Source organism: Aristolochia californica, unplaced genomic scaffold (genome assembly GCF_029961685.1).
Source record: "Aristolochia californica isolate CCGP_79_NKW_82.1479 unplaced genomic scaffold, dmAriCali1.0.hap1 SCAF_12, whole genome shotgun sequence".
NCBI classification, from domain to species: domain Eukaryota; kingdom Viridiplantae; phylum Streptophyta; class Magnoliopsida; order Piperales; family Aristolochiaceae; genus Aristolochia; species Aristolochia californica.
Window position 1 is genome coordinate 24,775,173 of NW_027181793.1, and position 15,407 is coordinate 24,790,579.

General features: G+C 39.4%; 3 protein-coding genes across 3 annotated transcripts; 2 read left to right on the top strand and 1 right to left on the bottom strand.

Annotated features, from left to right (window-relative positions):
• The first annotated feature begins 2,844 nt into the window (after positions 1 to 2,844).
• On the top strand, positions 2,845 to 3,750 carry LOC137946754 (protein LATERAL ORGAN BOUNDARIES-like). Its single transcript, XM_068793061.1, has one exon. The coding sequence runs from the start codon at positions 2,845 to 2,847 to the stop codon at positions 3,748 to 3,750; it is 906 nt and encodes a 301-aa protein (XP_068649162.1).
• A 2,369-nt stretch (positions 3,751 to 6,119) lies between these two features.
• LOC137947050 (probable mitochondrial adenine nucleotide transporter BTL3) lies at positions 6,120 to 7,892 on the bottom strand. Its single transcript, XM_068793342.1, has 4 exons — positions 7,453 to 7,892; positions 6,914 to 7,217; positions 6,384 to 6,830; positions 6,120 to 6,297 (listed from the first exon to the last, which is right to left on the bottom strand). The coding sequence occupies exons 1-4, from the start codon at positions 7,881 to 7,883 to the stop codon at positions 6,229 to 6,231; spliced, it is 1,251 nt and encodes a 416-aa protein (XP_068649443.1). The 5' UTR covers positions 7,884 to 7,892; the 3' UTR covers positions 6,120 to 6,228.
• A 729-nt stretch (positions 7,893 to 8,621) lies between these two features.
• On the top strand, positions 8,622 to 15,330 carry LOC137945240 (ATP-dependent zinc metalloprotease FTSH 5, mitochondrial-like). The gene is made up of 7 exons (XM_068791021.1): positions 8,622 to 8,705; positions 10,163 to 10,232; positions 12,352 to 12,612; positions 12,791 to 13,027; positions 13,155 to 13,279; positions 13,537 to 14,013; positions 14,099 to 15,330. The coding sequence occupies exons 1-7, from the start codon at positions 8,679 to 8,681 to the stop codon at positions 15,026 to 15,028; spliced, it is 2,127 nt and encodes a 708-aa protein (XP_068647122.1). The 5' UTR covers positions 8,622 to 8,678; the 3' UTR covers positions 15,029 to 15,330.
• The last annotated feature ends 77 nt before the right edge of the window (positions 15,331 to 15,407 follow it).

Sequence of the window (15,407 nt, forward strand, 5' to 3'; positions counted from 1 at the left end):
TTGCTTATAAGGGACATGTTGAACATATGAGACTCAATTTTATTATGTAATTTTAAGTAATTGTGATTCTTTTTATGTTTGTATCACAATTTTCAATTAAAAAACTCCATTAATTTCATATTTGTCTTTTCTTATTTAATAGTATATATACAGTTTAGAGAATGACAATATAAGTTATCCAGAATGAGCATTGGAAAGTTCATTCATAAAGATATGCACGACATATGGTTCTCATTTAAAGGAGATAATTGTATTTTAATACGTGGAAGGTAATGTTTGCTCTAAAGGACTTACCGTCACGATTCATATAATTTAATATTCTTTTGTTTGGGTATAAGGACATTTTATTCATGAGAAACATTTTTGAAGATATATCAATATTTAATGATACATATTAAGTATGTGAATGGGTCAAGTGAGAGAATGTTAGACACGTTCAAATATGAACCATTATCGAGGAAGTGGTTTCCCTTGGATGTAAGACGTAATAGATAGTTGTAAATTGGCCAACAGTTACAACCTCTCTTACTTTGATGGGGAAAAAAGAGTTTAAGGGTTACAAATCAGGTCTAAAATAGAGCATGTGTTCTCCATCAAGGAATCCCTGAATAGACGAGCGAATATCTGTTATTCTAGAAATTGGTCACCCATGACAGAAGGAAATTCATGTTGTATTTAGAAATTCAATTGTTTTAACAATAGCTAGCCAAAATATTTGATAATATTAATGAAACATCAATTCTTGCATTTGTTTAAAGGAATAATATATCTTCTTTATTTTATTTTGTCATGAAAAAACAAACATTCTTTAAAAATAAATTCATAAAATAAATCAAAACCTAAGTTTTAATGTATTGTACTTGTCTTAGCCAAAAATTTATTTGACTTCATTATCTTCAAGACATTCTAGCCATTGTTGCTTGTTATTATTAAAAATGAGAATTAAGAAAAATGTTGAATTTTAAAAACAAGGAATTAGTTGATATTAGGTCATAAAATCAATAGTTAATTTGGATTCTTAGTTTCCTGTTAGCATTTGCTCACAAATAAAATAAATTTATATAAAAAAATAAATCGATTACAACAAAAACTTTAAGGAAACATTGTCTTGCTTTCTATATTTCATATTAAATTGGCTTAAGTAGCTAGCACCTTCTATTGGGTGAGAAAAAAAAAAAAAAACTTTAGTTTATACAAATAAAATATTTTATGTATTTATAAATCCTTTGTGCACTAAATTAAGTTGACTCCATATAGGATCTTCATGTATTACCTGAAGCTTCACAAAATATTTGAAGTTCATTGAGAACAAGTCAGAGCCAATAATAATTAATCATGTATTCTTTAATATTTCTTGATATATTTAAAGGCCAACTATTTCAAGAAAATTATAATTTACATTTTCTTCAATCAAACTATTTTCACGACTCATTTACCATTTTTCTAATGTTAAATTGGGTTGAAGGCTCTCTCCCAAAATGAGTAGCCACTTAGGAAACCTTTTTTTCCCAGCTAATAAATTCAAAATTTTTGTATCCACTAATCCATATGGGACTATTTCTTAAAACCCTCATATAATGAAAAAATCATGAATCATTTATAAATAAAATCTACTATAACATAATTTTATTAGTGACTAATAGAAGATTACTAGTGCTCGATGACTTTTGATACTTAATTTTGAGTCATAATTATTTTGTCCTTTATCGAAGTCCAAGAATTTTGGAGACAATATTGAATCAAATGTGATCCAACAATTTCGAAGACAATATCGAATCAAACAAAGTCAGAGAATTTTGTAGATAAGATCGAATCAAACGCAATCCAAGAATTTCGCAAACAATATCGAATCAAACAAAGTCCAAGAATTTTGTTGAGAAGATCGAATCTCATTTCATAAACAAAGACATAATCATAAATTCAGTCCACTATTAGTGTGAGTGTGGAGTTTAGAGGGAGCCCTAAATATATTGAAAGGCTAATAATCAAAAATAAAAATTCACTCCTACAATTTTCTTTTTTCCAAACTCAAGTCCCTAACTAGCTTTATAAATATTCATTCACCGTTTTCTCAAATTATAATATGTAAAAAGAAAATACTAATATTTAACTTATTTAAAGAACTTTCACGCTATTGGATTGTGAATCCATGATAGAGAGATATAAGTGGACAGAAAAAAAAAATCTCAGAATATCAAGAGTCAATGGCAAGGTCGAAATGGCATCTGGCATGAAGAGGCAGCCACAGGTTACCATGTTTCATCCCACGTATTGATTGAAAATCTCTTCATGCATGAAAAGGCTTTTAACGCGGTTGCATGAATGAGAACATAATGGAAGCCCGTAATTAATTAGCAGAAGAGAAATCCAGCAAAATTTATCTGCAGCAGAGTGGAGCATTTATTCCATTCCAACAGAGAAATCCGGGCGGTGCATGCACAGACATTTTTCTTGCAAATTCGCTAATCTTTCTGGGATGTCATGAAAACAACAGGCGGAAGCAGAGATGCAAGAGTAACAGAAAAAAAAAAGGGTAGAATGGAGCGAATCGAATCGAAAACAGAGGCGAAGCTGTTTCTGTGAGGGTCATGAGTCCCCGGATTCCACGCCCGAAATACCCGAGGCGATAAAATCCGTTCAGATTTCCTTCCCTGAGAGTGAATCTGTTGGAGTTCTTTCCCTTTTCACTCCCACCTCTCCCTCTTCCTTTTTTTGGGTTGGTGACTTCTCATCTTTCTGGGAGAAATCCGGGGAAAAAAAGGCGGAGAGGGGAGAAAAAAGAGCAGGCTCCTCCGCCGGAACCGCGGCCGACAACATTTACCTCCTTCTTCTTCCCCCCAAGAAATGAGCTCCACCTCGTCTTCTTCTAGGGCGAGCAACGGCAGCGGCATCCAGGCCTGCGCTGCGTGTAAGTACCAGCGGAGAAAATGTACACCCGACTGCATTCTTGCGCCTTATTTCCCTCCCGAGAACCAGCCACAATTTCTCAACGCTCACCGCCTCTTTGGGGTCAGCAACATTCTCAAGATCATCAAGAATCTCGACGCCGTCCAGCGATCGGAGGCCATGAGGTCCATCATCTTCCAGGCCGACGCCCGGGCTAGGGATCCTGTCGGTGGCTGCTACGCCATCATCATCGATCTCTGGCGCCAGATACAACGTGACACCGCCGAACTCGACAGCGTTATGCGCTACCTCGCCGTCTACCGAGACCAGTTCGTTCGAACTGCTCAAACTCAGGGATTGCCGCCGCCGGCGATCATCCCCGCTCAGAACCCTCAGGTGGACCCCATGCTTCAGCTTTTACAGCTGCCGACAGCGGTAGCATCCCCTCCTCCGCCCCCGCCGACGATGATCCCTTACAACAACCAGCAGATGCTGCCGCCGCAACAACAGCTGCCCAATTATTCCTCCTACCTTCCGCAGCAGCTGCAACAATTGCAGACTAACCATTTCCATTTCCCCTTCCCCGCCGACGAGACTCAGACCCATGAGGAGATCATGCAAAGCAACGAAGACAACAACAACACCCAAACGGCCGATTATAACAGCAATGTCAATGGCGAAGACAGTAGCTTCTTGGATAATTCAGGAACAGATAATTTTGAAAACGAGTACGACGACGATGTGAAGCCGCACTTGCTTGGGATGTTGGATGCTACTCCACCTTTGCTGGGGAATCCGAACGAATCATTTCCATGCAGGTTCGGATTTCGATCTTCAATCCCCCCGTTAATCTTTGTTCTTTGACACATAAAATTACATAACAAAACGAATGAAAAACTCCTCAAACTGATCTCTCTCCACGGCAAAATGGAGGCCAGACGATTGACGATCCTTCGAATTAACGTATAATAATAACCTCAACATACCCCAGAACCCTCCGAATTCAAAAACTGGAATTTAATCTTCTATAAAAACGTAAAATACTTTATTTTGTTTTTCTGCTGAAGATTTTGCTGTTCTAACAAAAGATAAGACGATAAGCTCTGTGTAGGTACAGATAAGAAAATTGAATCAAAATCCATTCAGTGCCGTCCCTGTAAACTCTTTCTGTTTAAGCAGCTCTGAGTTTTCAACAATAACTTGTCAAATTCAATCCAAATCTTTTAGATTTGCTAGAAAATGAAACATCTTCACAATCCATCAGTAGGCAATGCACTCCTTGTTCTTCTCTATATGTTTAAGTCAGATTCTGATATGCCATGTCAAGTCATGCTTCTTTCTGTGTATTTGATCAAATTGTTTAGGAGGCAATGGAACTCCTTGTTCTTCTTTCTTGAACTTTAAGCTTCATCCAAAATATTGGAAAACTGAATGAAATTAGATCTTTTGATACCAATTTTAAATTTTCTATTTTTACATATTAAAGAATATAATGGGGATAATGGAAGAGTTAAATGATGTAAGAAATGTTAATGTCTTGTATAAACAAGCTACCATATAAGTGATCTTTTTGACCTTTAATCTGACTTTTTGTTTAGAAACACTAATTTCATTATAAAATGATCTTAAAGGTCGGTTTGAAACCCACATAAAAGAAAATAAAATAAAATAAAATAGAATAGAAAACTATTTTCTATTGTTTGGTAGCAAAAAATCATTGACAGAAAAAAAAAAAAAAAGAGGGAAAGTCACTTTCTCTCTTAGTTAACAAATTTTCTCTCACAAAATGATGGAATTTGGAAAGAAAATAAAATAAATAGAAACTTGAGAGAAAATTTTAATTATAAAAAAATTAAAATATTACTACTTTTCTTTTCTTTTCCTTTTTTCACGTGTATCCAAACAAGAAAACTATATTTCTCTTTCAATTTTCTTGGGCATCCAAACAAAAGAAAAGAAACCATTTTCCTTTCCTTTTCTCTTCTCTTTCTCTTTCTCTTTCTCTTTCTTTTTTCTTCTTTTAAACAAGATACTGAAGTCATTGTTTGTTTATGGTAGTGTTAACTATGACTGTCTGAGATTATGGATGTCTTTTACTGTTACCATTTGTGTTTATTCTACCAAAACTTCATACCAGAAACCTCCTCATATTCTACGATTTTTTCGTTGTTATGATCATCCGTATTTCCTTGTTTTATCCACTGATATGTGTGTTTCAATTAATAAAAACATATACTATAGATAGATAGAGATATAGTAATCAAGCTTCACTCTTATGTCACAAGGTTCAAATACCCTAGTAAAGGTTCAGTTCTGTTTTATCTTCAAACAATACCATCCACTGAATATACTTCTGCCATAACTATCTGTCTACATTGAAAAGATCTTTTCTTTTTTTTACTTCAAAGAAGAAAAATGTTAGCAACAAGTATAAATTAGTCTTCTAAAGCCACTTTAATTGTTCCCTTGGATTGAATTTCTTTTGATAAAAACCAAATCATGTTTTTGTGTTAGCAGCAGCAGCAGCAATAGATCTCCCATAGGAGAGAGTGCAGCCAACATTGACGATGTGCAAGAGCATGATTTAAAGGGTGCAGCATCTCTATTTACCCTTCAAAACTGTAACAATTCTGGTGTATGATTTGATGTCTGATGCCAAAAGTTTCTTTAGTCTGTGCTGTTGAATAGTGTATCTGATCCAATATGGGGAGTGTAGGGAGATTGAAATTATGAAGCAATCCTTTCTCCCCATCATGTGAACCTTGTAATACATGTTATGTAGTAAAAAACGAAGAAAAATGTTCTTAGCCAAAACCATATTTTGAAAACTTGGCCACAAAATATATTGAAGATCAAGGTAGAAGGCAAGGATAGTTCAGATATGATGTTGCAGTGGTGTTGAACAAGTACTTTTCTGCTGGACCCATCTGGTCCGTGGATCTGATCAGAGGTTAACAGTGCGGACTCTCATGGGGTTGGAATGGAAAATGGTTTTAAGAGAGCAACTAGTCTAAGTTAACATCGAACTCTTTCTCTCTAATATTTTCCCGTTGTAAATTATGTTTTCTTTCCAATGTTGCTTTCTCTGTGCTGATGGTTGCATTTGAGAGAGAAATGCCTTTTTGCTTTGGCTGTGTTCTACCCAAGTTGAGCAAATGAAACAAGTACAGACCCAGAAGAGACTGGGATTTGGTATTTCCATAACCTGGAGTAATCCCTTTATTAATCTTCAATGCTCCTTCAACTTATTTACAGATTTCATCCCAAACACGACTTTCAAAATTTCATGATAAATCAAGCAGACTAGCTTCTACAAAGAATATCTCAACAGTCAACAACAATTCAGTTAATCTTCATATTTGATTTCATCATCTCATAGAAGAGATAGCTTAGAGCTGCTGATGGTAACACCTGCAAGTCCCATTTATGCCAATGTTAGAGCTAACAAATGCTTTGCCGTCGAAGAAAGCAAGACTGAAAGGGAAGAAGTGTTAGACCTGAAGGGCGCTGGGAACCAGACCCGCGAAGAGGGAGCCTACTCCTTGTTTCTCAATCAGATTGACGAATGCAGCGACCAAGCCAAGTCGCCTGACCCGTTGCAGCTGCTGCTGCCTGCGCATAACTTCCAGTGGGTACGTTACAGTTTCGGCTATCGCCCCGGCGATGGCACCGTAGATGAGAGTCCTCGCCGCTCCCAGTTCCCCCTCTTTTGTTTTCTTCTCGCCCTTTTCGTATCTGATTTTCTTCATTTGTTTGGAGAGGTAAGACGCCTTGAGCACGTCGTAGACCGCATAAAAGACGGCACTAGCGGGTCCCATACTAATCAACGCCGGAGTCAGGCCCTTGTAAAGCGAGAGAAGACCTTCGTTTTGGACCATGTTGATGAAGCAACCCACCACCCCTCCCAGAGCTTCGCCTCCCGGTGCCACAAGCCTCGTCCTAATCTGCAACTCAACGGGCCGGTACGGTCGATGTAAAAACTTCGTCTTTTTCAGAACAAGAGAGTGAGGCGACAGAAGAACCTCACCGTGTCGAGAGGAAGGCAGACAACGGTGGCGACAATACCGGAAATACCGCCACCGATGAGCCGGTCGTGACTGGTGATCTCTTTGCTGCCGCGGGAGTGTACGAGGCGATCGCAGTACATGTCGTAACAGACGAAGTTGATGGATTTGAAGGGTACCATGCGGAAGAGGTTGAGAAGGTTACCCTTCCAGAACCCCAATATGCCCTCCGACACCCAGATCCACTGGATGGTTTTCAGCCATGTTAATCTCGATCCTTGGATGATGCATTCCAGCTTCAGTCTCTCCAGAGGCGCCACGCATGTCCTGTGTGCAGAGAAAAACCAAAGTGTCCGATCAAATGCGTCACTGAGCAAGTTCATACTATTTCTCTGCTTTGTAATCGTCTTGGGCTCTTAAAACAAAATGTAGTTTCTAGAATTTATTAATCAAGAGATTCAAAACGAAAGTCTAATGGCTTTTAGATACAGAAAAAGGTAAATGGAGGAAAACGTCAGAGCTTCCCACTATTGACTGACTGAGGAATGAGGAGGAGACGAACCTTGAAAAAATGGTGGAAATGGCACCAGCGAGAAGGAACTTGGGCATATCATCCCAAGAGCTCTTTCCAACTGAATTCCCTGCAACCGCAGGTCCTCTCCCTTCAAACTTCTTCCTTTTTTCTTCTTCCTCCTCCCCCTCCTTGATTCTAAGGGCTAAACAGGTCGCAGATGATGGCAACCGTGTTTTCTCCTGTACAGGGCCATTTCTTTTTATGAACCCAACATTGAGAATCATTCTCTGGAGCTCCGATAGCACATTGAAAGCCAAAGAGTTGCGAGATTTCTCGACAAGGCAAGACTGGAGAACCGCTGACGAGAAAGCAGAACCCGAGATTGGGGTGAAGAGGAAATCATCACTCGCTTCGTATGACAGCTGAACCTTCGGGAAATACTTCTGTATCAATGTGGAGGAAGAAGAGGATTGTGTCATGGAACCCAGTTGAGATTAAAAAGGAAAAAAAATACGGATTTGGATCAAAAGAGAGAGAGAGAGAGAAAATGAAAGGAGATGATTATATGTGATTAGCCCAGTCTATATGTCTGGTAGTGACACAGAGGAGATTTCTTTTGTGGCGGAGGTAATAAGGGAAGGAAAGCGAGAAATGGTGACCTCCAGTTTTATTTGAGGAAAGATAAGGAAATGTCCGGTGTGAAACAGAGGACGCATAAGAGCCAGAAAGTCTGTGAAATGTGCGTCTCCCTTAATTTCGATAGTCGGCAACAGTCTTGAGTTGAGAAACCCCACAGAGCCTCTATTCACCCTATGGGTGAATCTGCCATTAGAGGCCGACACAAGACAATGTTTCAGTTGATACAATCGATACGTATCGGATTTTGGAAGCCTTGCTACAGAAGATAATCGAATTGCTGAAATTCCTCAAATCTCGTCAATGCAACAATCATCACCCTCCGTTTTATGCCGAGCCTAATATTGCAAAATGACGATCAGATTCAGCACAATGGACGATTGATCCAACCAAAATCGCTGGCCACACTAACACTGCCTCCTGGAAAATCCGCTTGCCTATTGGTTCTAGCAGTGGGCCCTTCTTTCTCATTTGTCCCTAGATCTCGATAGAATGACTTCATGGGTCTCGGCGGCGAGACCCGTACAAGCGTATATAATAATTTTTGACGATGGAACGGAAAAATTAAAAGCCGATACCCGTCCTGCCGATTTCTGTGTTTTTTTCCTGTTTCCCCTCGCCCGTCGGAGTACAGTGGGATGGCCTGGAGGCGCCTTCTTACGCAGGTTAGTGCGGTTTTCTTTTGACATCCCGCCTGTTTTAATGGATTAGGAATTCGTTGATACCGTCTGTGGTAATGGGCAACTTCTTGGATTTGATCGAGTCCACGTTCAGTGCTGATTTTTTTTTCTCCGCTTCATATCCTTACCGATTCGAACAATTTGCGCGTAGGGTTTCTGAAATTCTTTTCCTATTGAAATTTTTGGATTTGTTTCTTATGTGTATGCCTTTCAATGCGGCTTCTCATTTTTTCTTCTCTGTGGCGGTGGCTCTAATCGGTGAACCCTTTGAACTTGTATTTATCATACAGTGTGTGATTTGTTGGTGTTTTGGGAGGGGGCGAGCTAATTCGATTATGGGTTCGTCGTTGGATGCTTAAAAACCATATCTTTACTTCTTCCAAAAAAAAAGAGAACATATTCTCACCTCTTGGATAATGTTTGAGGAGAGGGCAGTAGGAAACAAAGAGTGTTGTTATTCTCCTTGTCGTTCGACCTTGGAAAGAATTAATATGGATAGAGGTTTAAAACCAGTGATGGCTTCTAGAGCTAAACAGTGTTGCTTATTCAGTTTATATTACAAGTACTTATACTGGTTGGATGCTTTTCCTTTACCATTCAGTCGTGTTTATGCCAAGGAAACAAAGAGTGTTGTGGTTATCTTTATCTGTCGACGTTAGAAAGAATAAAGATGGATGGGGCTTTTGAAACGGGTGATGGTTTTTAGCTGAAGCATGTTTGCCAATTTGGCTAGTTCAGTTGATGTACCTTGGTTTTTTGGGCATTTTTTATTGTATTTTTTTGGTAGGTAAGTAAGTAGTGTGCCAAATATATGCTTAATGTGTTTGGCATGTAGGTGAAGAGTGCAAGAGAAAGTGAGGTGAAACCAGGATGATAATTTCATTGCTACTATTTTCTTTTTGTTCTGGAATGAACAACAGAAGATAATCCTGATTGGTTATGTTATGAGACACGAGTGAAAGATTCTCTATCTGACTAGGAACACAATGTCTAAACATGCTAAAAGAAAATTCTGAAATGCATGTCCTGGTAAGACTTGAAACCCCCTTCCCTGCAATGTTTTCAGCCAACCAAATTACTGATCAGGTGACCAGGTTATTTTGAGGGAGGGGCTATTGTTTGGCTCAATTGTGATATATATATCAAGACAGGAGATTTCAATTTTTCACCATCTTCTTTTGAAATCGTATAGCAATAGATATGCTCAAAATTATTGACTTTGTAGGCTAGGCTGGGAAGAAAATGAAGTATACCAGATAACCTAGACATGAGGGCTATGTGGAACTATTTTTGATATGTAGAGTTTGAGTTGTTCAAGCCCTTTGATTTTATTTATAGGCTCAACTTGGCTTCTCTTTCTCTTTTCTTCTTCTCCTGCTTCCCTTTTTTTAATTCCTTTGCTTCTTTGAAATCCTTTCAAGCATTGTTTTTCTATCTTACAGGTTGCAAGGCAGGGACTCGATTCAACATGCAGACCACAGCTTTCTGTGTGCAAGTTCCTAGATACAAAGGGTATGTTCCTTTATTACAATCTTGATATATATGTTTTCTACAAGGTCTTCTTAGTTTCTTATTCTATGTCAGTGTCTAAGTATGACTTTCTTTGAGGTGGCCCCTCCTCTATAATCGATACTTAGAAAAGGCCTATTGCTTTGTATTTTATAAGTTGGACTGCTCTGGATAGTTTCTCTATTTATCCACGTGTGATTGACTCAGTAATGGGATTGGAAATTCTGGCATTAATTAGATCCATGTTTTCCACAATTGACTAAGATGTTTCGAAAGATCCAAGGGCAAAAGGAGCCAGATTTGATGATTGAACAAAAGTTCCTAATCTCTGTACTGATTCTCTTTTGCAAACTCGTTTGGAACCTGGAATTTAGATTTTGGTCTGGATACTAGAGTTGTCTTGGTTGTCTATGTCTAATAGTGGGCAAAGTGAGTTTGATATCATGCGTTGGTCTCTCATTATCTTGCTTAACTTTAACAATGGATTACTGATCCTAGTCAGCTAGTTTGAAGACAATATGTTGGTGAGGTGGCTTTCTGTTGTTCCTGGTATAACTGAAATGATCTTTTTTTTCCCAGAATTGTGAACATTATCCATGAGAAAGAGAATTAACACAAAGGAACTGCTATTAAAGAAGATATGAAGTTGATCAAAAGCAGAATAGACAAGAAATATTTGATAGGTTATAGAGGCCTTTTTAGCCCTTGCGCAGTTCTCTCTTTTCCCCTTTTTCAGTTTGGTTATGCCCACATCGAAGCTGTGAATGAGGCTCTGGTGCTTAATACCAATCTGTAGGAAAGAAGTCAGAAAGGAGAACGGATTGCATGAACCGCAAGTGCTACATAGGGTGTTACAAAAAGATCAGAGAATAATTTGGGTGGAAATAAAGAAACATCATTTTGTCATATGAACAGCACTCATGTATTGTTGACATTGGAAAAATGGAAGAGACTGAACGATCTCTTCATTATTTATGTGTGCTGCTGTTTCTTCCTTCTAGTAAAGATGTTAATTTCAGGAGCAGCGGAGATTCTATAACTGCTGCAGCATCCACTGCAATGGTTTGGGATCTTAAAATTCTTGCTGTCACGAGTTGCACGGTCCCTTTGGTGAATAGTAGCCTTGAGTTATAGCACCAGAGTGTGTAGTATCCAATTGATATTTATGAACTTGTTATATCGTGAATTTCCTCCTGAGATTGATGAAGTCACTATGGATGCTGATGAAAAATCTTTGGTTAGCTAATTACGTTTTTGAAGTCACCCTCCAATACCAAGTGTCTGTCACTGGGATGCCTTACATTGTAGCCCATGAAGCAGAACCATTGTCTCCAACATGAAATTCGGGTTTCCATGACAGAGAAAACCACTGAATCCTGCCATGTGAGATACTCTCTATGGCTGTCTTTGAAGTTAAGCTAGATGTTACCCTGTGGAGAGGGTTCCCAACCCATAGGCTACTGAAGTGCAGGTTGGTGTGCTGTCTGCTTTAGTACTTGAATTTTTTCAAGTGGTTGTTCCATGGTTGCCTTGAAATCCTTGGTGAGACTGTTCACAGGCAAGATGAAATGCAGAATGTTCTCAATAATTCCTCCTAAAGATCTGGACTAGTTTGGAAAATTCTTTCATTTCACTCAGTGACAAGAAGATTAATGTGCATGCAGATTTTAAAGAGGAAAAGGAGATGACTAGAGCTAGTTGAGCATCTTCCTGGGAAACTGTTGATTCAATTATATTAGATTCACTAATATGCCACATCTTATATGATGAAAGTATTTACTGTAGCACACTTCTTACACTCTGATATGAAGAAAGTAGTGAAATGTGGTAGTAACTCCTAACACCAAAACTCTTTCTCAAAAAAAAAAAAAAAAAAAAAAAAAAAAAAAAAATCTAACACCAAAAGAATCATGTACCACTAGAGCCAATTCGCCCCATCACCATTCTCAAATTAGTAAGGTCAAATGTCACTTTAACAAGTGCAAGTGATGCTTGTTCTGGTGAATTTCTTAGTCAAAATGTCGTGCGTTTCATCCATTTGAATCTGCTTGCTCTGTATTTCTAGAAGGTTCAGTTTTGAGTGCCTATAGCTGTTTAGTCAAGAAAAAACTGTTTTTTGCAGGGGCTAGACTAATGAGGCTTCAAGAACGGTTCCAGTCAAGTTATGTTGGCAACCTTTCTCGCAGAGTTCGTGATATGGATGGAGCAAATGATGTGTCACTTCTGAGAGAGCTATATCGGAGTGATGCTGAAGGGGTCATAAGACTTTTTGAAACACAACCCTCACTGCACTCTCACCCTTCAGCCCTTGCTGAATATGTGAAGGCATTAGTGGTTCTTGATCGGTTGGATGACAGTACTTTGCTCAAGACTCTGCAGAGAGGTATCAAGTTGTGTAATTTACATAGTCAGGATAATCGAATCACTATCAATTGTTCTTGTGCTTTGGACCATATTTGCTATTGCTGTTAGCATTTTTTACTGCTTCTATCTCTTGTGCTTTAAAATTTTGTTCAAGCTTCAATTACTGTGGCTTACAAAAATATGAAAGTTTTGTGCAGGAGTCTCAAATTCACCAGCGGATGAAGAAAGTATTGCTAGTCTTTCAGCGTTTAGAAATGTGGGAAAGCATACTAAGGAAGGCATCCTAGGAACTGCCAGTGCTCCTATTCATATGGTGACATCTGAAGGTGCACACTTCAAAGAGCAGCTCTGGCGAACATTCCGTACTATTGCATTGGGGTTTGTGCTGCTATCTGGTGCTGCGACGCTCATTGAAGATAGATCTCTCAGTAAAGGTAGCTTTCTTTGTTGTGAAGAAGAAGACTTTTTTCTTTTTTTGGTTGGTTGGGGGGGGTATTAAAATTTAGAGTAATGTCTTCAAACTGATTGAAATGAAGCATTCTGTTCTTTTTAACTTCACAGGGCTTGGTTTTAATGAAGAGGTGCAGCCTAGTATAGAATCTAACACCAAATTTAATGATGTAAAGGGTGTTGATGAAGCCAAAGCTGAGTTAGAAGAGATTGTGCATTATCTTCGAGATCCAAAGGTATAAAAGAAGTTTGAATTATATTATTGATGAGAAGGCTTTCACTTTCAAATAAACACCTCCTTGGCCATCTTGCTGAGCTGGAAATGAGTTTAGGCATGATGTGCATCTGTTGTGATCTATTTTTCTTTATTTCTCATAAATATGCTGAAGTACTAATTTAAAGTTGGCAAGGACAAGATTGAGTGAATGATTCAGTCTGTAGAATTATGTTAACAGGTTTATCTGACGACAGTTCCTTTTTTTGGATGTCACAGCGTTTTACCCGTCTGGGAGGAAAGCTCCCCAAAGGTGTCTTGCTTGTGGGTCCACCAGGCACAGGCAAGACAATGCTAGCAAGAGCCATAGCTGGAGAAGCTGGTGTGCCATTCTTTTCATGCAGTGGTAGTGAGTTTGAGGAGATGTTTGTGGGTGTAGGGGCTCGTAGAGTGAGAGACCTGTTTACTGCAGCAAAGAAGCGCTCTCCTTGTATTATCTTTATTGATGAGATTGATGCAATTGGAGGAAGCCGTAACCCAAAAGACCAACAGTATATGAAGATGACTTTGAATCAGTTACTTGTGGAGCTGGATGGTTTCAAGCAGAATGAAGGTATAATTGTCATTGCTGCAACTAATTTTCCTGAATCACTGGATAAAGCTTTGGTCAGACCTGGACGGTTTGATCGCCACATAGTTGTGCCAAACCCTGATGTTGAAGGTCGAAGGCAGATAATGGAGTCGCACATGTCGAAGGTAAATATCATCCTTATTCCTTTTTTGTTTTGGCCTGTTCAAATTTCTCAGCAAGACCATTTCATCTCATAATTCCTTTCTACAGGTTTTAAAGGCTGATGATGTGGATCTTATGATCATAGCTAGAGGAACGCCTGGATTTTCAGGGGCTGATCTTGCAAACTTGGTCAATATTGCTGCTCTGAAGGCTGCCATGGATGGTGCCAAGGCAGTGACAATGGCAGATTTGGAGTACGCAAAGGATAAAATCATGATGGGAAGTGAGAGAAAATCAGCTGTGATATCTGAGGAATCACGGCGATTAACAGCTTTTCATGAAGGTGGGCATGCCCTGGTAGCCATCCATACTGAGGGGGCGCTCCCGGTCCATAAGGCAACGATCATTCCACGAGGAATGTCTCTAGGCATGGTTGCCCAATTACCTGACAAGGATGAGACGAGTATCTCTAGGAAACAGATGCTTGCACGGTTAGACGTTTGTATGGGGGGACGTGTTGCAGAAGAGCTCATATTTGGAGAGAACGAGGTTACATCTGGTGCGTCATCTGATCTCCAGCAGGCCACTAGTTTGGCAAGAGCAATGGTAACCAAGTACGGTATGAGTGACCTGGTTGGGCTTGTTGCCCATGACTATGACGATAATGGGAAGAGTATGAGCACTGAGACAAGGCTGTTAATCGAAAACGAGGTGAAGAATTTCTTGGAGCGAGCTTACAACAATGCTAAGACCATTCTGACCACCCACAATAAAGAGCACCATGCGCTTGCCAACGCTCTTCTTGAGCAGGAAACCCTAACAGGTGCTCAAATAAGGAGTCTACTAGCTCAAGTGAACTCACAACAGCAACAAAGGGATCAGAGTCAGACAGTTGCATCGCAGGTGAGCTCACCAGCTGTTCCAGGTGCACCGTCAGGCCCTTCTGCAGCTGCAGCCGCAGCAGCAGCAGCAGCAGCTGCCGCCGCAGCCACGGCAGCAGCGAAGGCTAAAGGGGTACCTCAACCCGTAGGATCTTGATCGAGAGTGTCACCATTATTTGGTCGATGTATAGAGTAAATTATCCTGCTACACAGGTCTGCCTTGTTGTCTTTGAGGTGGGGAATGAAACAGAATCCCCTTTGATGGAGGACCCTCGTTGGTCATGTTAGCACGTCCCAGAGTTGATGCCCTGGGTTTGTAACGTCGAACCCAGGATGTAGAGAATTTAGGACAGGCATTAGTTTAATTTATATCATGTAATGTTTATGCAGAAATTTTGCTATTAAAGTCCACGACAATGATCTTAAGAATGGCAACCGTGATGGTTACTTTGTTTCTAACATTAGGAAATCGTCTGGATCATTCTTCCGAGAAAAATGAATTTCCATGTCTTAAATTCTAAATTATTGCAACTCTC